The 26,302-nt window shown below is 42.4% G+C and overlaps 1 protein-coding gene across 3 annotated transcripts in view; it reads right to left on the bottom strand.

The window, feature by feature from the left end:
• The window catches only part of ARMC9 (armadillo repeat containing 9), a 142,128-nt gene that overhangs the window by 19,822 nt on the left and 96,004 nt on the right, over positions 1-26,302 (bottom strand). For all 3 annotated transcript variants that reach the window (XM_031452384.2, XM_064485258.1, XM_031452387.2), the window contains exon 20: positions 8,526-8,630. In XM_031452384.2, the coding sequence (XP_031308244.1) occupies positions 8,526-8,630 (105 nt within the window). The remainder of the gene's footprint in view (positions 1-8,525; positions 8,631-26,302) is intronic.

Below are 26,302 nucleotides of genomic sequence, written 5' to 3'. Positions count from 1 at the left end.
CCTTTTAGGTTTGCATATTATACCATTTAGCAGTATAAATTTTTTAAAAAAGCAAAATCAAACCATTGAAAAGGGAGAAGAATAGAGAAACTTATCACATCTCTGGAGAGGACTGACTTTTGAAAGTAAGAAGGGAAAAAGATGGATTTAGTTTCATAAAAAACTAACATTTCCACAAATATAGTATATTAAAGACAAGCCAAATTAACATGTAAACAATAAACTGGGAAGAAATATTTGCAGCAAATGTAACAGATTAAAGGTTAAAAATTTAGGTAGATAAGGAATTCTTACATATCAACGGATAAAACACTAAATAGATAACTGGGCAAAGAATTCAAAAAGCCAAGGCACAAAACAGAAAATATCACCAGCAAAGAGAAGAAAAAAATGATCAACTTTACAAGTAACTAGAACCTGCAACTTTACAAAAAAGGTATTCTTCAATTATTAAATGAGTGACAGTTAAAGACATGATCCCATCCACTGCTGGTACGAGTTTGAAATGTCAGTGACATATAAATTTGAGAAAGTAATTTAGCATTTTATATCAAGTCATAAAAATGTTCATATCCTTGGGTGATAAACCCTAGTGAAAATCCAAAATAAGGAAAATGATAAATAAAAAAGTTGTTTATTACAAAATTATTATATAGTAAACTGGCATAATTCAACTGTTTAGTAATAGGGGAATAATTAAGTAAAACATGGCATATTCATTTGAAATATTATATGGCTATTTACAATGATAAAGACTAGGTAATAGGTGGCGGGTATAGCTCAGTGGTATAGAGTGCATGCTTAGAGTCCTGGGTTCAATCCCCAGTACCTCCATTAAATAAATAAGAAAGAAACATAATTATACCCCCTGCCAATAGTAAAAAAAAAAAAAAAAAAAAAAGACTAGGCTATGAAGAAAGGTGTTTATTTAAAATATTTCAAGTCAGGTTCCAATGTTAAACATAAGTGAGGATTCCCATGATGCTAAAAATACACAAAAAGACTGGAAGGAAATGAACACTAAAATGATTATAGTGGCTCCATATGATAGAACCAAGAATAATTTTTCCACTCTCTATCCTCCAACTCTTCTGAAATATGGTTATATTATGTTAATAATTAAGAAAATTTCTTTAAAAAAGGCATCAGTGTGAAATTGGTGAAATCTGAATACAGCCTGTGGACTGTATAAACATCAGTCTCCTGGTTCAGTATGTGCTTCAGTTACCTCTGGGGACGCTGGGTGAAGGGTGCAAGGGACTTCTCTGTACTACTTTTTCAACTTCCTGTGAATCTATAGCTATTTCAAAATTAAAAAAAAAAAAACAGAAAAAATTTTAATTGGAATTACATCTTTGATTTCTTGACTTCTGCTGAGAAGCTATTTGGGCTTTTCTAGTATTTGAGGTAAGGAAGAAGGAAAAAAGGGCCAATTTCCTGTGGGAGAGACTCCCCAGGCCTCCCCTGTGCTGGGGGAGCAGCTGCCAGCTGGAGGAGCGGGCAGGGTGGTGGGGTGGCGGGGGCAGAGGGAAGGGAGTGCGAAGGGGAAAAATGGGGAGACAGGAGGTGGGAGACCTCCACCCTCTTAGAGGAAATGGAATATAATTAAGCTTCCCAATAAGAACTAAAATGCAGTTTCATTTCCCTTTGTATCTCTTGAGAAATTTACAAAAGATGGTTATTTTAACTGCAATCACTTAATACGGCTATCTGCTTCTACTCCGACTTTCTTTCTGTCATGCTGTTCCTATCTAGTATCTAGGGTCAAATTCACACGTCTGCCTCATCATCAGACACATGACTCTTCCTTTCCTCTCCAATTTGTCAGTCAGAACACCTGGGTCTTTCCACAGAAGACTAAGTCTTAAGCTACCGGAAAGGGCAACAGTGAGCATGTGGGAACCCTCTGCCCATGCCCCTCTGCACTGTCCTTCTGAGCTCATCCCTCCTGATTCCCTCGTAGAGGAGAGAGAACAGAGCACTTATATTTGAGAGTGTTTCAGCCTTTGGGAAACGCTGTCAGCCATACTATCTCCTTAAAACATCACAGGCCTAACTAAGAAATACTTTAAGGTGGGTGGTATTTGTCCTCCCCAGTGGATGAGGAAACTGGGTCAGCCCTGTGGGAAGAACCATCCGGTGTGTCATCAGAAAGCCTGAGGAAAGGTCCTTGGTGAACAGGGTTGATGTAAGGGCCCAGCAAACTGGGTTGGGCGCTCAATGTCTCAGAGCAGCGCTTTCTAGAGGGCTTGTTTCCTGTTCCCCTCCCAACCTGCTGTGCTTGTGGGCCTCACGAGGGCTCCAGGGCCTTCTCTGGGCACCTCAGTTGCAAAGGAGCCTTTTGGGGCTAGAAAGATCTTAAAGTGTATCTACCAACAACATGCTGTCTACACTGAGTTCCACAGAAATGCTTCCAGGGTTGCTGGGAGAGAAGCGAAGGGCTCCTGACAACCATCTTACTCATCAGAGGAACTCAGCTCCCATCTGTGTCACAGACGGAGATTTTGTTCAAAAAAAGATTCTCCTACTAAAAAAAAAAAACAAAAATACAGCATATTTAACTACAATAAAAAATGCAGTATGTGATTTAGCTGAATACAATTTATTCAGTTGTAAAAGATGGTCAACACTTGTCAATTTAGGTAAATAATTTCCCATTTACTAGATTTTGAGTATTGGGGAATCACTTAAAGCAATTATGACATGTTACAGAGCAGGATGAATTTTGGTAAGAAAATACAGGCACATAATACATCTATGAATCTATACACACAGAAAATAACCTGGATGCTGAAGGAGACACCACTAGCTGTCTACCCAATATTCATTCTCTTTCTTGACCAACAACACTCTCATTTTGTTGGCACAGAAATGTGTCTACTTAAAAACACCTTTCCAGACTCCCTTGCAGCTAGGAGCGATGTGACCCAGCTCCGACCAATAAGAAGTAAGTGGAGGTCGCCAGAGGGAGCTTTGGGGAAAGGACTGCATAAGGGGAGGATTTGGCAGGCCTGTACGTCTGACCTTCCTCCTAACTTTATCATGATCTGTGCAGGGAGCTGCATCCATCATCTTATGACAAAGAGGTGACAAGCATATGGACAGCGAACTGACTAACTGAGGCAGAGCTACTGTGGAGATGCTAGGCCTCAAAAGGTGCCCTTGCAATGTGTTTACATGGGCATATGTTTTTGTAAAATTTGCAAAAGTAGCATGTTTTAACTGTATCACTTAATACTGCTGTTTCTTTTTACTCCAACTTTCCTTGCCACATTCCCCCTCCTGTTGGTGGCATGGTGTTGGAATGGCTAAAGACAATTGGAATTTAGCTAAGGGGATGGTGGGTGACATGTACTTTGGGTTTAGTGTGAAGTATTTATATGATTCCCTGTCACTTCTGTGCATAGCCAGATAATCTCTAGCTGTCCTGGTATGGAAGTGGCTTCTAAGAATTCCACCTGTCACCAGGATATGAAGAGTCAGTGTGCAAGAAAACTTGAAATGCCTTCAAATCTTCCAGTTTACTTATAAAAGACATTTAGGAAGGTTTCCCCAATTTCCTTCTCTGGTTTCGGTTTTTGCTGCGAGCAAAACAGGGCCAGCTGCAAGTGCCTGGTGCTTCTGTCCTGTCTCCCTCCGAGGGGCTGGGCCCTGCCCCTTGGCCGGCTGTGCCCACTCCCTGTGCAGAGGTCCCATTAACCTCAACGTTTGCCCACGTGGCAACGCTTCCATGGCCCAGACTCTGGCTTCAGAACCAGTGAGGGGCATAATAAAGGTGCAGATTCCTGGGGCCAGGTCCACACACTCAGACTCTCTGGAAGCAGGGCCAGACCCCTGCTTTAACCAGCTCTTTAAAAGATCTCTGGAAAACTCAATGAACTTGCAGGGAAGGAAAGTATAGAAAGAGACTAATCAGCACTGACAACAGGCAAACCCCCCGAAACTGAGTCTATGCTTAAAACATTGGACCATATAGTAACCTTGACTATTTCACACAGGCAGAGATGCTAAACTTTCAACTGCAGAACACGATTCACTGGGAAACCAACAGCTCTCCCAGAAGGCAACAGTTAGTGCTGAAGACCCAGCTGGCTCGAATAACACTCGAGAATGTTCCTCAACCTTTTTCAGCCTTCGCTTCCTGATCTATAAAATGCAGTATGAGCAGAATTTACCCCATCGTTTGTTGGGCGGATTAAATACATGGAATCAGAGGTGTGAAGCAGTCAGAACAGGACTTGGCCCAGGATGTGTGCTGAACTAATTTAGGATATGCCTGTGACTATTGTTAAACTGAAAAATAAGTTTCAACTTCAAAATAAGAACAAAAAACTGAGATTCTGTGGTAAATATCTACATCCTTTTAACCAAGGTGATGAAGATATTTAAATCAGGGCATTCTTTTTAGGAAGGATTAAATGATTATTCGGCATAATATGGATGATTCTAAAAAATTCAGAAATAATCAAGCAAGGAGAAGTGGGCAAGTTATCAGTCTTGACTTGCTGCTGATCACAGCCTGAAGAAGAAACGCAAAAGCACGCTGCTTTTCACCAGAAGTATGAGTAAACGACACATTTGAGGGGACCACTGCCATGCTCAGGCAAGCCTAGGAAAAGTGACTTGTTCTCCAGTCCAAGCTTTGTGAGTTCTCTGTGGTCACCAGCATTTTTGTGGCCTGGGCTCTACAGTGCACAGGCGCTGTCTGCTTGCACTTGGGAGGGCGAGGACAGGCAGTGAGTATGGCCTTGCAGGGAGAGAGTGGCCATAACTGCCCAGCAGGGGCTGAGCCACTGGGTCCAGGAATCCTGGAAGCTGCTTCCTTCCCCTGAACACCCTCATGGGCCACCCTCGCTGCATCTCCACCTCTACACCAAACTAGCAGCTTTAAATCACTGGTGTGTACAGTAATCGCTCCTGGGATTATGGTAAAGTCTGGGGTGGGGCGTAGGCTCTGTTTTTAACCCACATTTGCTGGTCTGGGACTTTGAGAAACCCCAGACCACCTCTGACATCACAGGACAATACTCATCACAGGCCAAGCCACTGACCCTCCTCACTGTTATCTGCATCCATCATTAATAGCACAGTTTTTTTACCTGCTCTGTGTCATCTTTTGTAAACTTCTGGAAGATAAGCTATGTGTGTGTTAGGCAATACACACATTTTTTGAATACAATTTTCTGACACAATGTTTCAAAAAGTCAACATCTTTCAACTGCTCTTGAGAAATCTACAGTTTACCTAGTGCAACAGAATGGAAGGCTTGAATTGTGATTTGGGGCACGCATTCCCCAGTGAGATGCAATGCCTTCTGTCTCTGGCAGGGTCCCTCCTTTGGTGCAAGCAGTTATGAAGTTATGCAGTTATGCAGTAAGTGCAAAGCCCCCGTGTGAACCACTGGAGCCAAAGGTGGGCAGATGAAGTGAGCTCACAGGGCCGGCAGGGTGACGGAGCGCAGCTCAGGACTAATGGACAAAGGCAGCAAAACTGGGCGTGTATGCATGCTCTCGGCGATGACTGCTCAACAGTAAGTTTTCTAATAAAAATTTTAAATGTTTCCACTATGAGGTATTATGGGGACCTGGCATAGTGGGTTGAGTGGTGGCCCCCAATACATCTGTCCATATGCTAATAACCCCCAGAACCTGTGAATGTGGCCTGATTTGGAAAAATAGTCTTTGCAGATGTAACTAAGTTAGGGATCTGGAGATGAAGAGATCAGTCCAGATGATCCTAAATCCATAGATGATCCTGAATCCAATGACAAATGTCATTGTAAGAGACAAAAGAGAATACAAAAAGAAGAGGAGAAGGTCATGGAGAGATGGAGGCCGAGTCCCGAGTTGCACGGCCACAAGCCAAGGAAGGCCTGGAGCCACCAGACGCTGGAAGAGCAAGACCGAGCCTCCGCTAGAGCCTTCGGAGGGAGCACGTGGTGCTGGTAACTTGATTTTGGACTTCTGGCTTCCAGAACAGACAGAGAATGAATTCCTGTTGTTTTAAGCCATCCAGTTTATGGTCATTTGACACTGCAGCCCTAGGAAGCTAATACACTTGGTCTTTACGTCTATACCATGAACTCTCCTGGACCTCATCCCTACCACTCCCATCTCCACCAAAAAGTCACTGACAGCAGCAAGATAAAACAAGCCTGCGTGGAACTTTTCTAAATATTTCCTTCTGGTAAAAGGACAGTACACACGCACTCGGGAGAGTTAGAACTGCAAGCTACGGTAAAACAACACTATTTCCGGAGGCCAGTAAGCTGGGTTACTGGCTGATTTGAAAGCTCTGTCCCTTTGTGCCTCACTAAGCCGCGTGATTAAATTGGTAGCCCCAGCAAGTTCTGCATCTTGTTTTTGTTGCTGCTGTCAAAAATCTTCACTGGATCAACAGAAGATTTCACCCTCGTCCTTTCACTGTGCAGAGGTGCTAAAAGCTATTTAGCCAAGGCGCTGCAATCGGGTTTCTGTCTGAACATCCTTGCTGACTCTCGCCTGCTCAGCTGGTGGTGTTGGTGGGAAAGTTCCTACAGCTCAGGGCTGGGTTCTCAGAAGCTTCACCATCGCCCTCCAAAGAAACCCCACCAGTTTGCCTCTGGTCTTCCTCACCACCTGCCCATGAAGCAGAATAGTCTTGCTTTTAAAAATGCGTGTCCTGTCAAACGGGGCTCAGCCCTTCCCTGACAAAGCCAGTGTTCTTCCAAAGAGAAACAAAGGCCTAGTCAGGACTCAAGACTCCCATCAACAACTTGGAGACCAGCTGACCTCATTTCTGACCTTTCTCAAGCACCTCCCCACCTGCCCTAACGTAACAGAGCCTCCGTGGTCCACTGGGCTCCTTTGAGCCTTGAGTTGTTGCTGAGGACAGTGACAGGCTACAGGCAGCAGACCTCATCCATGACAGGGGGTCTGCTGGCCACCCGACCTCCTGCAGGTCTTTTCATTCTTGCCCACTGCGGTCTGTTCTCCACGAAGCAGCCAGAGTGAAAATAGAAGTTAATATATTAAAACATAAGTCAAATTGAGTCGCTCCCCTGCTCTGAACCCTTCATAATTTCCCAGCTCATGTAGAGTAAAATCCAAAACTCTTGCCTGCAATGAATGCCCTCAAGACTGGCCTTTGGCTGTTTCCAACCTCATGTCTCACCAGCATATACTGTGCTCCAGCCTGGGGCCCCTAGACATTCCTTGATGATGAGGAAGCCCAGGCCCTGGTAACCAGGGAGATAGGTGCTCAGGGTGAGGTTATGAGGGCTGGACGGGGACAGTGATGGGCGTGAACAGGCACTTTCTGCTTCCACGGCTCCCATGAAGGCTCACACTACCTGCACCCACCTCCTTTTTCCTTCCCAAGTCTCTGTCTTTGCTGGCCAACTGTTGAGAGCCTGGCTCCCAGCTACAACACCAACTTGCCCAATGTGAGGAGATTTCAGGGTCCATGTGAGTGACCCAGTCAACCAACAGCTTCAAAATTGTAGGAGTTCCTGTGTTTTTTTCCCCTATAATAAACTTTTATTATTTATTTTATTTTGCTTTATGTGTATGTGTGTGTGTGTGTATAACTGAAGTATAGTCAGTTTACAATGTTGTGTCAGTGGGAGTTCCTGTTAATGCTGGTGGCCTTCGCCCACATGTGCTCAGCCATCTGTCACAGGGCTTCAGTCTGAATTGGTCCTAATCCCTTGCAACTGCTCCTCCCTTCAGAAACCTTCAAATCCTGCATCCCACCTGCTCACACATGTGCTCTCTGATCAAGGTTTCATGAGCCACCTGTGGGCCCACTACACCTCATCCTCTGCCTGCCAATCGGCAGCTCCCCCTGACTCACACCCTTCCCTGATAGTTGGTGGGTGGTAACCAGTGGCTCCCAGAACATCAGAGTCGTCGAGGAGGTCAGAAGATGCCCCCTCACAGACGTGTGCCTCCACAGGCCTCTTGGATGCTTGGACTGACCACTCAGCCTATCCTGAAACACCCCTCCCTCCTGTTTTCCATGGCATTGCTTCTCCATAAGCCTCTCTGTTCACTTTCTGTCCTTCTCAGGGGCCCCCTTCCTGCTCCTGATATGCTGGTACGTCCTTCTGTCCTCAGCTCCTCCCTCCCTCCCCACCCTCCACTGCAGTGGGCAACTTCCTCTGTTCTGATGGCTTCAGACATCGCCTGTGTGCTGATGACTGACACACCTGCGGCAGTCTGCCCTTCTCATGCATAAGGCACATGAAAATTAAGAAGCTGGATGGGTATATGATTACTGCCAAGGATGGGCATACCTTCAGGTGTTGTGAAGGCCTTTTCGTTATATTCTAACCACCTTCTGTTCACTAGCAGATCTGTTTCAGAACAGTAGCTAGGGCCACCATGCGATTTAGGGCCACCAGAAGCAAGTTGGCTAACACAGAAATTCTCATAAACACAGTATCATAACACAGATCAAACCAAACCCTTATGTGTTACTGCAAATACTAAGACCAATCTCTCCTTTCTATTTCAGGATCCCCACTCCCTTCACACAGTACTTACTCCCAAGTACTCCGTGGTCAGAAGCTTCTCACCGGAGAGTTCTCCAAGCTGGGGTTGGATCACTTCATCTTTGTCCAGATCAGCTTCCATTGTGTCATGGTCCTCCTGTTTCAAACGAGACATGGAATGAGCGCTCTGGACCCCTAGCTGCAAGTTCCCAGAGGCTGGCTCCCCAACTGGGCATGTGCTCTGAAGTGGGGGAGGCCTTGGCCCAACAGCAGTAGCTCATGGGTCTGCATTTCAAAGGGTCTCAAGGGCAGTCTGCTTTCTGCTCATAACCTCCGTGAAGATGAAAAGGAAAATGCCAACCACTTCTTTAAGAAGCTGGGTGCCTAGTGAACACTTCCACGGCCACAAGAGTGAAGAGGTTCAATAAGACGTGTAACGGTCTTTCCTAGTTACAGTTCTCAGAATTCTTTTCTCTGTGAGTTAAGGTACCAAGTGAACAGCCCAATGAGCCAGACTACAAATAACTATTAAGCACCTTCATATGCATAGGCCTTATAGCAGATACAAAACTGTGTATTATAGGCTTGCTCTTTTCAAGCAGTTTATAGTCAGTAAGCAAGAAGACTCAGCAGAAGGAGTTGTTTTGCTTCTAGGAAAATGGAGTGGACATACTTTTCCCTGTTCCTCCCATCAAGTACAACCAAAAACACTGGGCATTTATACAAAATAAATGAGAGACCCTGAAAGATGGAGAGATGGAGGCTGACTGGCTCGGTACCCAGGGACAAAAGGAATGAAAGGTGGTGAGTCCCCTGGGTTTTCTTTTTGCCTTAGAGAGTCCAGACTGGGAGCTGAAGAAGCCAGCAACCCAGAAATGTGAACAGTGAAGACAAAAAAAGAAAAATACTGTCACTCCACCCTCAACCACACCAGCATGGGAGTGAGGGAGCTCAGACTTCTACCCTTACCAGGCTGTCATGAGGCACCTCAACATCCCTCGCTGGGGTGATATCAGAGAAGGCCAGGTATGGAGGGGGAATTCCATCCCTGCTGGGTGGTAATGAGGCTCCCCACCCAAGGCCAGAGCGGAGACCATGTGGAGAGCCTGGACTTCCATCTTTACTTGGCAGTGATGGATGTTCCCCCCTGCCTCATCCTGGGATGGTGTTTGTTAGAGGAGGCCTGGCAGAAATTCAAGACCTTCATCACCCCTAGGTTTCAGCATGTTTCCATGGTGTCAGGGGAGGCCACATGGAGAGCAGTAAGGAGGCATTCCTACTTCTTCTAGTCACTGGTGGAGGCCTAGTAGGGACTTAGAACTCCCATCTCTGTCCTGCAGAAATGAGCTGTCTTCTCCCTCCTCTCCACACCGGGTGTCAACAGAGGCCAAGTGTAGAACCTGGACTTCTACACACCTAACAGTAATGAGGAGGGGCCCCCACTTCCCCTGCCATAGCAGTGTCAGAGAAACCAGATAAAAGAGAAGGTTTAAAAAGACAAAAGTTTCATTACATAATATCCAAAATACCTGGGCTTAAATAAAAAATTACTTATCACACCAAGAACCAGGGTGTCATAAAATTAAATTAAGAAACAATCAATAGATGCCAACATCAAGATAACAGAGATGCTATAATTATCTGACAAAAATTTTAAAGCAGCCATTATAAAAATGCTTCAATGAGCAATCACAAACATTCTTGAAATAAATTTAAAACCAGGAAGTCTCAAGAACATAGAAAAGGAAGAACAAAGTAAGCCCAAAGTGATACAGGAAAATGGGGCACAAGAGAATGGCCATGTCCCAGGTCCAGGCGAGTCCCTGGGATGTGCCCCATCAAGTAAGGGTCCTTGGCTTTGTGCAGGAAAGAATTCAAGAGCGAGCCAAAGTAGAGTGAAGGTAGATTTATTCAGAGAGATACACACTCCATAGACAGAGTGCAGGCTGTCTCAGAATGCAAGAGAAAGCGACCACAAGGTGAAGGGTTGTTAGTTTTTATGGGCTTGGTAACTTCATATGCTAACAAGTGGGAGGGTTATTCCAACTATTTTGGGGAAGGGGCTGGGATTCCCTGGAATTGAGCCATCACCCACTTTTTGACCTTTTATGGCCAGTCTCAGAACTGTCATGGCACCTGTGGGAGTGCCATTTAGCATGCTAATGTATTACAGCGAGCCTATAATGAAGCTCAAGGTCTACTGGGCATTGCATCTTCCGCCATCTTGGTGCTAACTGCTGTGTCATTCTTTTAATGGTTGTGCCCTGCCCTCTTCCTTCCTGCCTCAAAAGCAAGCAAAAGGAAGGAAATAATGAAGAGAAGAGTAGGAATCAATGAAAAGGAAAACAGAAAAACAGCAGAGAAAATTGGTGAAACCAAAAGCTGGTTCTTTGAAAAGATTAATCAAATTGTCAAACCTCTAATAAGACTGACAAAGAAAAAGAAGACATAAATTACCTATCAGGAATGAGACAGGAACTATCACTACAGACCCTGAAGACATCAAAAAAATAATAGGGATTACTATGAGCAAATATACATAAATTTGACAGCTTAGATAGAAAAACACAAATCATTCCAAGCCTCTCAAATAACTTGAATAATCCTATAATTATTAAGAAAATAAATTCATGATTTAGAAGTTCCCCCCAAAGAAACCTCCAGGCCCCTATGGTTTCATGGGAGAATTCTATCAAACTTTTAAAAAGAAAGTAACACCAATTCTACACAATGTTTTCCAGGAAACAGAAGAGGAAGGAATACTTCTTAATTCATTTTATGAAGCTGGTATTACCCTGGTACCAAAACCAGAAAGGATAGTACCTTTATAAAAAGAAAAATACAGACATATATTCTTCATGAATTAAGATGTAAAAATCTTAAACAATCAACTTATAAGAAAGTGAAAAAAAATCCTTAACAAAATATTAGCAAATAGAATAGACCAATAGCTTGATATGCTAAGAAAATTATATACAATGACCAAGTGGGGTTTGTTCCAATGATGCTAGTCTGGTTCAATATTTAAAATTTAATCATTATAACCCACAAGATTAACAGGCTTATATGAAGAAAAAAAATCACATGATCATAGTAATGGATGAAGAAAAAACATGACAAAATTCAACGCCCATTCATGTCAAAAACTCTCAGAAAAATAGGAATAGAGGTGTACCTGAAAAAGAACATCTCCAGAAAGCCTATAGCTAGCATTATACTTAATGGTGGAAGACTGGATGCTTTCCCTAAGATTGGGAACAAGGGCAGTATTCCTACTCTGACCATTCTTAGCGCTAGAGGTTCTAGCCAGAGCAATAAGGCAAAATAAATAAATAAATAAATAGCATACAGATCAGAAAGGAAGAAACAGAACTGTCTCAATCTACAGATGACATGATTGTCTATGTAGAAAATCCCAAGGAATCAAACCCCCAAAACTCCTAGGACTAAGAAGTGAGTTCAGTAAGGTCACAGGATATAAGATAAGCATACAAAAAGCAATTCCTATGTACCAGCAATGAACTTAAATTGAGATACTGAAATTAAAATTACAATACAATTTACAATTGCTTACACACAAAGAAATAAAATAAGAAATACTTAGGTGTAAATCTAACGAAACATGTATAGGACTTGTATGCTGAGAACTGCAAAACACTAACAAAAGAAATCAAATATGACCTAAATAAATGGAAAGACATCACTTGTTCATGAGTTAGAAAATCCAACGTAGTTAAAAATGTCAATTTTCTCAAAATTCATATATAAGTTTAATGTAATTTCTATAAAAATCCCAGCAAGATTTTTCTGTAGATAGATACAAGACTATTCTAAAATTTATATGGAAGGGGCGAAGGAACTAGACTAGCTGAGACAATTTGGAAAAAGAAGAATACAGTGGGAGGAATTAGTCTACCTAATTTCAGGACTTATTACTGTAGACAAAGAATGTTGCCTGAACATTTCAATAAACAAAGGATGTTGTGGCCATAAAGCCATCAGCCACTGTAGCCACCCCTGATGGTGCACCATAAGGGGAACTCAGGATGGAAAAAAACTCAGGGTACTGGCCCTAGGTAGTTAAGATGCATATCAAAGGAATAATTTCAACGAGCACAGACTCCTGTATCTTCCCATACATAGAAAAGCACTAAAATCGTAAACTTGACATGTCTGTTTTTTGTGATTGGTAGTAATCTTTTCATGTTCAACTACATTTTTTCCCCCCTCCAGTAAAAACCCCTGTTATACCCTGGCTCCTCCCTTACCTCTTTGGGACAGTTCCTCAGAGCAATCTGAGAGGCCGTGTCCCAGGCTACAGTTCTCAGTAAGGTCCTGGAATAAAACGTGACTCTCCACTTTTAGGCTGTGCATTTCTTTTTCCAGTCAACATTATATCACTGCAGGAATCAGGACTATGTGGTGTTGGCAGAGGGAAAGACGTATAGATCAACCGAACAGAGCAGACAACCTGGAAACAGACCTACATAAATTGGCTCAGCTGATTTCTGACAACAGTGCAAAAGCAATTCAACAGTCTTTTCAACCAGTGGTGCTGGAGCAACTGGACGTGCACGGGGGGAAAAAGTGAGCCTTTCTCTAATTCTCATGCCTTGTATAAAAATTAACTCAAGATGGATCATGGACTGAAATGTAAAACTATCAAATTGTTAGAAAAAATAGTAGAAAATCTTCAGGATCCACGACGAGGCAAAAGCCTCTTATATTTGACAGTAAAACACCGTCCATAAAAGAAAAAATTTGGTAAATTGGATGTTTATTGAAATTTTTAAAACTTTTGCTCTCTGAAAGACCTTGTTAAGAGGCCATAAGAAAAGCTACAGATTGGGAGACATATTTGGAAACCATATATCTGACAAAGGACTAGAATCTAAACATATAAAATACATAAAGAACTTTCAAAACTCAACAGTAAAAAACCCAAACAATCCAGCTAGAAAACGGGCAAGAGAGATGAAGAGACATTTCACTGAAGAGGAAATAATAGATGGCAAATAAACACGTGAAAATGTCTGACATCACTAGCCATTAGGAAAATGCAAATTAAAACCACAATGGGTCACTTCACGCCTATTAGAACAGCTAAGTTAAAAAATGGTAACAACGTCAAATGTTGGTGAGGATGCAGGGAAACTTGATCACTCATCTATTGCTCGTGGGAACACAAAACTGGTACAGCCACTGTGGGAAACAGTTTGGCAGTTTCTTAAAAACCTAAACATTCAACTACATATGACCCAGAAATTATGCTTTTGGGCATTTACCCCAGAGAAATGGAAACTTATTGTCACATAACAATCGGTATATGAATGTTTATTACAGCTTTATTTGTAATAACCCAAAATTGGGAAAAACAGATGTCTGTCCACAGGCAAATGTTAAACTAAACAGTCTGTGGTCCAGCCACACCACAAAGTATTGATACACATGTACCTGGATGAATCTCCAGTGAAACGTGTGAAAAAAGCCAGTCCTCAGTGGTTATATACTAAAGGATTCCATTTATATGACATTCTTTTTTTTTAATTAATTTTTTGGGAGGGAGGCAATTAGGTTTATTTTTATTTATTTATTTAATGGAGATACTGGGACTCGAACCCAGGACCTCATGCATGCTAAGTGTATGCTCTACCACTGAGCTATACCCTCCCCTCCATGTGGCATTCTTGAAATAACAAAACTATGGAAATGGAGAACAGATTGGTGGTTGCCAGGGGATAAGGAAGAAATGGGGGTGTGGCTATAAAAGGGATCCTGTACTAATGGAACCTTCTGGCTCTTGCTAATATCCTGGTTGTGGTGTTAATACTATAGTTTTACAAGAGGTTACCAGAGGATGGAATTGAGTAAAGGGTAGGCAGGATTTTTCTGTATTATTTCTTACAAATGCATGTGAATCGACAATTATCTCAAAATAAAAAGGTTTTAAATATACAAAAAGAGAGGAGTTAGAAACAAAATAATCGTATTTATGAGACGTTCCAAGCCCGTGTATAATCCAGTTGTCGGCTGAGCGATGTACATGGTAATGGGGAACCTGTGATCTCTCTCCCACTCCCTGCCAGGATTTCGGAGACCACACTGTCTTTTGCAGGTTAAATTATAAAGATCAATACAAAACAAACCAGACCTTCACTTGACTGAGGTAGAAACTAAGGAACATGTGAAGGGAATGGCCTGAGGAGGGCCCTGGAGGAGCTGGCAGGTCCAGCGCATCCAGGCTCACGCGGAGAGGTGCCCTGTGCCTAGGTGACAATGGTCCCTGAGATCATCCAACCAGTCCTTCCTGATTCCTTGCCCACTCAACCACATGTGATTTGCTTCCTCTAAACTTGCCAACAGGAAGAGAGAGCTCTATTCTGTAAACAGAAGTACTGTGTCCTTATTTTCAACTTAATTTCTATTCATTTTGGAGGCTCCAATCTTTCGGGAACTTCATTTATTTTAGTTAGTTTCCTAGGGGTCCAAAGGCCCAGATTCCGGTGAGGATGCCCCTGGGTAGGGCTGTTCTAGGGCTCAGCCCCATCTCTCCAGGCTCTCGTCAGCACACAGACAGCATCCTCTGCCACCACTAACCACTGTCGCCGCAGGACGGGCTGCCTTAGAAAAATGGGATCCGACTTATTCTCGGTGGCCCCTCAAAGTGGATGAGAAGCAGTAGACGGAGAGGCAGGCTCCAGACGGACCCGGAGACTTTCCGAATGCTCAGCGCCGTCTCACCTGTGCAGGGGCTGCTGAGGGGATACTGCCAATTCAGCTTACATTTGAGAGCATTGATTGGATGCCTTCTAATCACAGAACCACCGAGGAACACAACCGACATTTCTGTAGCACTTTACATCTCACAATGACTCCCTGTGGTCCCTTTTCTTACACCTATCTTGTCAGATGTGGGACCTGAGCTGGAGACAAGTGCCAAGTCCACAGGGATAGGCTGGCCCTGAGGCAGGAGTCTGAACTTAAAGCTTGGGGCAGCCCCCTCTGTCCAGCTCTTTGTGACTCAGCCACTTGGAGCCTTATAGAGAAGCCTGTTTCTCAGGAGCCACAGGCTGGACCATCCAGGTCATCTGAGGCCCGAGGACCCTTACTGCCTGGTTGGGATGAGCTCAACGGGGCAGAGAGAGTGGAGAGGAGGCCCCGGCAGCTTCTAGAGTTCACTGTCTCATCCTCTCTCCTCCAGTCCTGCCTAATCACAAACGGAGGATGCACTCTCGTCCTACCTGGAACACCAGGTTCATGGTCAATCCTGCCTCTAGTCCTGGCTCACTCTCCATGCAAGGGTTGCTGCCTTTTCCTCCCGCTGCTTCACCTGAGTTGGCAGCTCTGCCAAGAGCGAGTGTACCCACCATCCTGAAATTTCACTCGGGGTTCCTTAAAGGTAATGCTATCTATGAGGCCCTTCCTGAGGTCAGCTCTGGGACAGCCAGGTAAGATTTGTACTGCTGCCTTGGCTTAGAGTTTGGCTTACTAAAATTCCAACATCTTAGTGATCAAATCGTGTGTACATTATATGATTATTTTAGGAAAATGACTGCTCTTTTTGAACAAAAGCATCGGGCTCTGTGAGTCTGGTCAGAGTGAGTAGCCCAGAGCCCTGGGCCGTGGAGTAGTGTTTCATCTCTTTTCTAGGGAACCAAGCCTTGGAGGCACCAGCTGGAAATGGGCTTATGAATCACAGTTTCACAGAGGTATTGGTGATACACCACGTCCCTGCCAGGATGAAACATGAAACAAGTGTCCACATTCCATTTCAATGAAGAATAAAAGGTCAACGATTAACCTCAGTCAATGCTAGCAGAAGTATCTCCTTACTCGGAACAACAAGTACATATGTAAGTTACTCATATGTAGGTTACAAGTACATATGTAAGTTACAAGTTACTCAAATTCACTGAAATATTTATTCATTTTTAAAAAAATTTAAAGCAAGTTGAAGCTGTTTTTTATTAGAAGAAATTCATAGTTAAAGAACTTCATAGTTAAATTCATGGATAGTTGATAACCTCCAAAAACACAGGACAGTTTCTACATTTGGTCCCTAATATATACAACTCTGTAATAAAAGTTAAGTCAAGTCACAGTGTAATTTGCTAGTGTGGGGCCAGAGAGAGAACCAGTCCACTTGCTCACCACCTGGAGCATTTGCTTCTTCTGCCACAGTTCCTCTGCTGGCAACATTGGTGGTGTTTTCAGGACTATTATGCTAATATAAGATGCATAAATATAAATCATGATTAAATCGATAGTTCTTGGTTAAGAAAGTTTTGTACTGAGGCTCTGATAAGACGAGATTCGTATCAGTGCCCCTGTTTCTCCATCCAGCAAACACAAGTATCGTGCTGCCTCCTCTAAAATCATGACTTACCTACTGAGGAAATTTCTTAAGGTCTCTGATTTTGAAAAGCTGTATACAGTACAGACAACCACAAGTCACCGTCAGTTTTTTTTTAAGAAACACTGATATTAGCGAAAAGGAAATGGGGGCATCGTTACAACTCATGACGTGTAAAGAGTACAAGTAAAATGAGCTGTACTAGATGAGCTGGAAAGTGCAATTTAACAGAGAGAAGCAGGAGCTTAATTCAATACTTTTCAATCTGTTTCCAGTGACCCTTGGGAAACTATATGCAGAGGGAGATTTGGGAAGGCAGAGGAAACCACTAGATGCGGTGGGAAATGTAAGGAGAGAGCCTATAAAAATGATGCCTGCTGATAGGAGGGCACTGGGTCCACTTTTTCAGTTGGTGCCAAGTGGCTTAAAACGACTGAGGATGTACATATGTAAGTAAGAACTTTATGAAATGGGCAAACCTAGGAGGCATTCAATGATACTTACAGCTTCAGCCTTCTCGCTGGGAGAGAGGCAGCTGCTTTCCACTGGTTTCACCCCAATTTAAGTGGAAGAATTTTACTTGCCTCACTCAAGTGTGAACAGTCGAACGTGGTGACACCCTGGTACACAACTGCACAACACGCCGTGGAAAAACAGCACCAGCCACATTGTAGCTTCTCCGAGCTGCCTGGTGCATTCCAAATGAAACATATTTTGCAATCTACTCTGTGAGCTAAGCAGGTGATGGACAGGGAAATGCTTCAAGAATAAATGCCTCATTAGGGTGGTTTTAAATACCATTGTCGGGAAGAATTTTACTAAAATTACTGGTCTTTATGTACTTTAGCAGAATGTATCAGATTACTAAAGGGAGAGCCCAGGGATAACTGATTACTTCAAGAAATTAAGAATGCCTCATAAAAAAGGCACTTGAGCTGAGATGAATTTAGATGTTCTAATACGAAGCTTCCCCATAGTGGCTCGGTGATCTTATGACACTACAAGATTCTTAACTGGAGGCTTTAGATACATAATACTCCAGACAAACCAGATTCTAAGCAATTGGCCTGAAAGCAAAACTAAGGTTGACCACTAAATGCATTTGAAAACTCAGATTCCTACAGATATAATGCCGAGAGCAGAATGTATTCAAGTGGTTTTACATATGACAAGTGAGGGTATCAAGTGTGTTTTCCACTTGAAGTAATTACAAGACTTCTACCAGCAGGTTAAATTTGAGACACTGTCTCAGAACACTGAAGTGGAAATCTCTCTCTTTGTAAAAATAAGGGAAAAACACTCCACATGGGAGAGAAAGGCTGAGCCAAGGTGACCAGGCAGGCAATGTAATCAACATATTTCCCCTAGTGGAACAGACCCTTTTCATTCTTGTAGCTTTCTCCGAGTGTGTGCCAGGACTGTGGGTGGAAGCAGTTTCTAAATCCTTGAGGACCCATCATGATGTTGAGTTGTTCTAGGCAGCCACTTCCCCATCCACAAAATGACATTCTTGGCCTAATGACAGCTGGTTTAATAACCAGCCCAGTTCATTAACCACGGGAGAGAAACCTGACAAACCCCAACACTCTTTATTTCCTGATTCTTCTAATCCATTGTTTCAGCTGCTCAGTTTCCTTGCTTAAACTTCCTGTGAAGCCCTAGTGAACACAGCAAGATCCGTGGAGATGATGGCAGTGATGCTCTGTGAGAAGCTGTGTTATCAAAATAGGTAATACACAGAATCCCAGGAGACCTGGAGGCTCAACAGGATCGGAAGAGAAAGACAGTAGAAAGCTTATGGGTGACAGAAGGAGGAAGCCAACATCATAGCAGCGTCCAGACACCACACCTCATACAGACAGGTAACCCGAGTCGTGGTTCCCTCTAAACAGGGGTCACTGAGTGTGCTCAGGAGATGGGGGAGGGGCGGCACTCAGTGGAGACCCAGGGACCCTGGAGTGAGTATGGGTGGCTAGCTCACCAGCCAGAAACCACCACTGCGGAACTGGAAACACGCCCCCAACACAATGAAGGTATCTTCTTACACATCAGCAAGAATGTCATGAGGAAAACCCATTATTCACTTTAAACCACATATGTTCTGAAATCATGTTTGGATGAACGTCAAAGTCCTCATAGAATCTAGATGAAGGAGATTTGAAAAGTAAGGATTTGTCAGTGTTTCTCAAACTCCCTGGAGGCAAGGGGTACATATGGGGGGGTGTTGATTAGGAATCTGAATTTGGTTTTTCAGGAAAAACCTCACAGGCTGGCTGTCACCGAAGTCTACGCTGGGAACAGCCTCCCTCCCCTCCTTTTACCCACTGAGGGTGTCCAAGTTCTCCCTCTGCCCCCTGCTACCCACCCCCAGCTCCATCCTGGCCACCCACGGGCCTCGGCTCCTGCTCTGGCCAGACAAGACACAGGGAACCTCTGCTCTAGCAGACTTTCCAATGCATTAGTCTGGTCTGCCTCTAGATCACCATGACAATGCCAAAACCGGCTAACATGCACTTCCCGGGGATTATTTCATTCAACCCTCACAACCCCCTGATGAAACGGATATTTACAGTCTTACTTTACAAATGAGAACACTGAGGCCTAGAGTGAACGGTTAACCAACTCGCCCAAGGCCACACAGCAGGACTCAAACCCGGGCATTCTGATTACTGAACCACTTTTTCTGTGTTTAGACACTGTTTTAACATTCAGCAAGTATTTGTTAATTCCAGGGTCTGTGGGGGCTGCAAGAGAGGCTTCTGTGCTTGGCCACATCTGTTCCCTGTCACCGTGGACTTGGAATGAGGACATGGACAGCACATTTGAGCAAATGCACACATGAGAGGAGACAAGAATGTGATCCAAGACCCCAGTGAGCTGCAGTCATATGCTGTGCATGTCTCACTGCCCATGCTTCCCTGCATTTTTTCTGGATTAGATTTATTCCACATAGAAGGAGCGAGTGGGTACTATATGGACACAAAGGGAGGAATGGAAACTCTCATTTTGTGTGTGTCCATTATGTGCCACAGATTGACTCACTGACCTCACAACAATTCTGTAATAATTATTTATCCTTATTTTTATAGATGAAGAAACAAAGTTAGTAACGTGAAAGAAAACATAAAATTTGACTGGGGGTCTCATTGAGTGGGGTTTTGAATACCACCATCAGCAGTGTAACTTTATTAGGTGACAGGAAGCATGAAAATATTTTTAAGAGGGGATCAAGTGAAAGTGTAAATGGGTTCAGCCACTTGAGAGCAATTTGGCAGAATCTAGCAAAGACGAGACCCTCTACAGCAGTGAAGTGGATGAACTAGGGAGCACGTACTATAGGAATAAATCTCTAACAACACGTGATGTTGAATCAAAAAAGCAAGTTGGTAAGTGACTCATAGAGTATTACTCCATTTATGTAAGATTGAAACTGTGAACGAAAAATATTGCCAGATGTATCCGTAAAACAGCATGGTTAAAGATTTGATTACGATGCAATTGACAAGGAACTTGGATATTTCTGCGACATAACAACATTTTAAGATAATAATGAGAATTATGACTGATACCAGGACATATCAGATTTTTAGGAATTTCATACAAATTTTGGAATATCTATATTAATGTTTATATTATATTATATATTAATATAATAATTAATATTAATGTTCCATCTCTAATTAACTAATTGTTTCATCTCTAATCACAAGTAATTTAACATACTAAATAAGTCTAATTAGCTTAACATTCCTCTCTGAGATGTCTCAGGGTTCCTTTGAAGCAAGCATCCCAGAGTTAGCTGGAGGTTAAGAACTTTAGTTAGAATTTGATATTTGGGAAGCGTTAAAATATCAAAAATTTTAAAACAATGAGGTCACTGTAAAACAATACTTATTTACTCAACCAAAGTGACAATGGTTTCAAAAACAGATACAAATCACAAAACTCACACAATCTGTTATCAAAAATAGTACTCCAAGGGACTTCACTCTCTTAACAAAGAGACTCAAAACCCAGAGGGGGGAGTATAGCCCAGTGGTACAGCACATGCCTAGCACGTGTGAGGTCCTGGGTTTAATCCCCAATTATCTCCATTAAAACAAACAAACAAACAAACATAATTACCCCTCCTCAAACAAATAAACAAACAAAAAAACCCAGTCTTGTACCAGCTTACTTTTAATAACAAAATCCATTTACTCATTTAAAATAAATCTAAGTTTAGTCGACTCTCACTGTACACAAAACTCTTTTCTCAGGATTCCTTCTCCACAAACCTTCCATCACTTTCTGTATCCATATAATTTTATCTCTTAATTCTCCCTCTAGAAATAATCAACTGTAGGTAACAAAATGCAATTCCATCATTTATACTTTCTTTTGCTGAAAACAGACACCCTATTTTCCTGCTGTATACCAAAATGGTCATGACAAAATTGGTCATGAAATGTCTCCCAAAATATTGGTCGTATGTAGGACCAAGGTTGAGCACTGTGAATAAAAAATATTGCCAGCCATGTCAGTAAACAAAGAATGCTGTGGCCATCAAGTCATCAGCCTCTGCAGCCACCCCCAACCGTGCACCCTTAGGGGGCTCAGGACTTGGAAAAACAGGATACTGACCCTGGATGGTTAAGGTGCAGATCGAAGGAGTGATTTCAGTGAGCCCAGACCTTTGCACCTTACCACACACAGAAAAGTGCTAAATTCCTTAACTCGAGATATCTAGTTTTTTTAAATTAATCTTTTGATGTTCTCACTAGCTGGTCTTTGTTGCAAAAACTCATATATCCTGGCTTCTACTTTGCCACTTTGGAGCATCCTCTTAGAGCGATCTGAGGTGCTGTGCCCTGGGATCAAGTCCTAAGGAAATCTGCCAAATAAAACATAACTCTCAACTTTTAGGTTGTGCATTTTATTTCAGTTGACAAAACCCATAAAAACAACAGTGTGTACTGTTTATGGAAACATAATAATATTACAGAAGCCCAGAACGCTCCGTAGAATTTTATATACCGACTTCAGGATGGTGGTTAATTCTGGGGAAGGTGGGAGGGGAGGAGATGAAGGGATAGATCCAAAGCCGTCTGTTATATTATTTTCTGTACTTTCTGGAAAGTTTACAATGTCCCCCAGTTTAAAAATTAAGTGATCATGTCCCTGCATGATCCAAGCTCTGCTTTGGGAAGATGGTCTGGTGGCCACATGCAGGGCAGGCTGAGAAGGGAAGAGACTGAGGCTTAAGCCAGGATGTGGATCAGAAAAGGAAATGAAGGGGAAGATGAAAGTGATTTTCATGATGAGCCACAGTGACTGGAGGACGATGAGAAAGTCTGAGGGAGAAGGAACAATCACGAGTCACTTAGCTGTTTAAAGAGTATGGGTGCCTGATATAAAAGCAAAAGAAAACAAATGGGACCTAATAAAGCTCACAAGCTTTTGCACAGCAGAGGAAACTATAAGCAAAACAAAAAGACAACCTACGGAATGGGAGAAAATATTTACAAAAGATGAGACAGATAAGGGCTTAATTCCAGAATATATAAACAGCTCATACAACTTAATAAGAAAAAAACAAACAACCCAATCCAAAAGTGGGCAGAAGACCTAAATAAGCAATTCTCAAATGAAGACATACAAATGGCCAATAGGCATGTGAAAAAATGCTCAATATCGCTAATTATCAGAGAAATGCAAATCAAAACTACAATGAGGTATCACCTCACACCAGTCAGAATGGCCATCATTCAAAAGTTCACAAATGACAAATGCTGGAGAGGCTGTGGAGAAAAGGGAGCCCTCCTACGCTGCTGGTGGGAATGCAGGTTGGTGCAGCTGTTACGGAAAATAGAAAGGAGATCCCTCAAAGGTCCATATGACACTGGATAACTGGCTCTTGTATATGGTAGAGTCAGGACCCCAACAAGGCTCCCTGATTCTCAGATGGGTGATGTTCGGCTAAGTCCAAATGCCTCTTCAGTCTAGAAATTCATGAGGTCCACAGGCTACCTGGTCCCAGTGTCTCAAAGCTCAGTTCAAAGTACAGGAATGCCAAGGCCTGTCAATGACTCACTGAATTCACTTGGCACTTTCATTGCTGATTGTGATGCAGGAAATGGGCACTCTGAGTGATTACTTAATGCAGCAGGAGTGATAATGTCACTTTTCACTTTATACCTTCTAACAGCTTCCCTCCTCTCTCAGAATAAAAGCTAATGTCTTCCTCAAGGCTTTGGGTGATCTGACCTTAGCTACGTTCTCTGACCCCATATCCTATTCCCTCCCCCATTTCTCCTTGTGCCTGGAACACCCTAAATAGTCTACCTTGGGGCCTTGATATTTGCTGTTCCCAGTGTCTACCACGGGGCTCGCTCCCTCGTGCCCTTCCTACTTCTATTGTTCTTTAGGGCACTTACCCCATTTGACATATTATATTTCTATTTGCTTGTTTGTTTGAGGTCTGCTTTCTCCCACTCAAGCATCTATTTTGCTTACTGCTGTATGCCTGATGGTGGCTGGTAATGGAACATAAGTAGGTCAGGCAACTCCCCTCTACACAAATCAAGTACAAAGTGTGACACATTTATTAAAAACAATCATTTCAGGACCCTGGAAACTGACCAATGGCAGGCAACAATTTGAGAGGTGTTTGCTTACTGGGGAAATACTACTGCAATTGGGCGAGAATGGTGCATTTATGACCTTCTTGGCTAGGGGAGTTCCTGTCTATTTCAGGCAGTGAAAACCCACAGCTTTCACAGCTGAAGGTGTGGACTTGGTAGAGGGCAAGCAGCAGAGCAGCTAGAAGTTGAAGTGGGTGACCTGGAAGCAAGGGAGCCATAGAAGGACAAAGATAATAAAATCTCCAAGCATCCTTGACCAACTGCTAAACTACAGATACACGCAGAAAACCCCAGGGAGCTCAGAGAAAATTAAAAGCTTGGGGAGACCCGCAAATTTTCTGTGTTTAATGCATTCCTCAACCTACACATAACTCAAGTGAGGGAAGGTGGCCACGTCAGGTGTGTAAACACAACCTTTGCCTAAGTCTCTGATTGGCACTTAAACTATGCAGGGAAGCCTCTGGGGCAGGGGAAATAATAAACAGAGACATCTGGCTAAGTGCCACAGGGCAGACAGATTTCACAGTTAGAGACCAGGCAAGTTAACTGCTTCACTAAAAGAAACAAAACAATAACACTCAGGAGAGCAAAATGTGATCCAGAATCATTACGGCATATTATCTGCGATGCCTAGTTTTCAACCAAGGCATTACCATACCTGGCCAAGAAATAGCAAAATGTGCCTTGCACTCGGGAAAGGTCAGGTAGCCAACAGAACTAACTTTGAGTGGGCCCAGATGTTGGATTTAGCAGAAAAAGACTTCAAAACAGCTACTATGAAAATGTTTAAAGAATTAAAGGAAAACGTGCTTAAGAGTTAAAGAAAAATACACTAAAAATGGATGAAAAACAGGAAATCTTGACAGGGAAGTGGACACTATAAAAAGGAACCAAATGGGAATTCTGGAGCTGAAAAGTGTAACTGAAGTGAAAAATTCAGTGGATGGGCTCATGAGCTGACATGAACTGGCAAAAAGAGCCAGTCAGCTGGGCGATGGGTCAACAGTAAGTATCTGGCTTGAAGGACAGAGAGAAAAAACATTGAAGAAAATGAAGAAAGTCTCAGAGATCTGTCAGATACTATCAAGTATTGTAATATGTGTAATTGGATTTCTGGGCAGAGAGGAAAGAGAGAAAGGGGCAGAAAAATACTTGAATAAATAATGGCTGAACACTTTCCAAATTTGGTGAAAAACTGTAACTTATAGACCCAAGAAGCTCGATAAATCCTAAAAAGGATAAATACTAAGAAAACTACACCCACACGCATTATAATCAAATTGCTGAGGGCCAAAATTGAAGAAAAAAGTCTTAAGTAGCAGCAAGGGCAAAACAATTCAGCACATCCAGGGAAGGGATGACAAAGGATACAAGTAACAGGTGGCTTCTCCCCAGAAACGAGGGAGCCAGGAGATGAAGAATGACATGCTCAAGGCGACAGGGAAAAACCTGTTGACCAAAAGCTCTGTAGTCAGCAAAACTGTCCGTCAAAAGTGAAGCTGAAATAAAGACAATTCCAGATTTTAAAAAATAAATTTGTTGCTAACAGACTTGAATTAACCAGAAATGATAAAAGCAATGCTTCAGGAGAAAGAGAAAGGGCATCAGATAGTAACTTCACGGGAGGAGTGAAGAGCCCTGAAAATGGTAAATACGTGGGTGGATGTACAGATACACCCTTTCTCCGAATTTCTTTAAGAGGCTTATGACTATTCAAAGCAAAGACTTACAAGACTGGGTTGACAATAAATATAGATGTAGTATATATGGCAACAAAAACACAAAAGAGGAACAGAAATGGAGACTTAGCTGGTGCAAAGTTCTTCTGTTTTACCAGAAGCAAGGCAGAAGAAGACTGTGATAAGTACAAGATGCACCTTGTAATCACTAGAACCAATTTAGAAAGAAAAAGGCAAATATACAAAAAGCTAATTAAGGTGGTATACCAAAAAAATTTGTTTAATACACAATCAGGTAATATATATATTTGTTTAATACAAAGGAAGTCAGGAAAAACAGAGGAACAAAGAGACAATTTAAATAGAAAACAGCAAATAGCAGACTTAAAACCAACCATACCAATAATCATGTTAAACGTGAATAAGTATTAAGCAAAACAATTTTGAAAAAGAAGAACAAAGTTGGAGGACTCATATTTGAAAACATATTATAAAGCTACAATAATTAAGATCATGTGGTACTAGCACCAAAACAGGCATACAGATCAAGTGAACAGAAATGAGAGTCCAGAAATAAATACTTACATTTATGGTCAATTTTTTTGGAGAGGCTCAATTTGACAAAGTGATTCAATGGGTCAACTAAAGCATAGTCTCTTCAACAAACGGTACTGGGATTGGGTGTTCACATACAAAACGATAAAATTCAGAACTTTACCTTGTACTATCCACAAAAATTAACCACAAGTGGTCCTAGATCTAAACATAAAAGCTAAAGTTATAAAACTCTTACAAAAACACAGGAGAAAATCTTTGCAACTTTGGTTTAGGCCAATGGTTTTCAACTGAAGGTGATTTTTGCCTCCTAGAGGATATTTAGCAATGTCTGGAAATATTTTTGGTTGTCACAACTTTGGAGTGGGGTAAATAACCCTGGAGCCAAATGTGTAGAGGCCAGGGCTGCTGTTAAATGTCATACAACACAAAGGACAGCCCCCACAAAAAAGAATTATCTGGCCCAAAATGTCAATAGGGCTTAAAGTTGGTAAACATTGGGTTGGGCAGAGTTCAACAAAAGCACATACCATAAAAGGGGAAAAAAAGATGATAAGTTAGACTTCATCAAAATAAAAAACTTTTGTACTTCAAACGATGCCATTAGGAAAATGAAAAG

Source organism: Camelus dromedarius, chromosome 4, assembly GCF_036321535.1.
Source record: "Camelus dromedarius isolate mCamDro1 chromosome 4, mCamDro1.pat, whole genome shotgun sequence".
Taxonomy (NCBI): Eukaryota; Metazoa; Chordata; class Mammalia; order Artiodactyla; family Camelidae; genus Camelus; species Camelus dromedarius.
The sequence above is the reverse complement of the archived record's forward strand: the minus strand, read 5'-3'. Positions and strand labels throughout refer to the sequence as shown.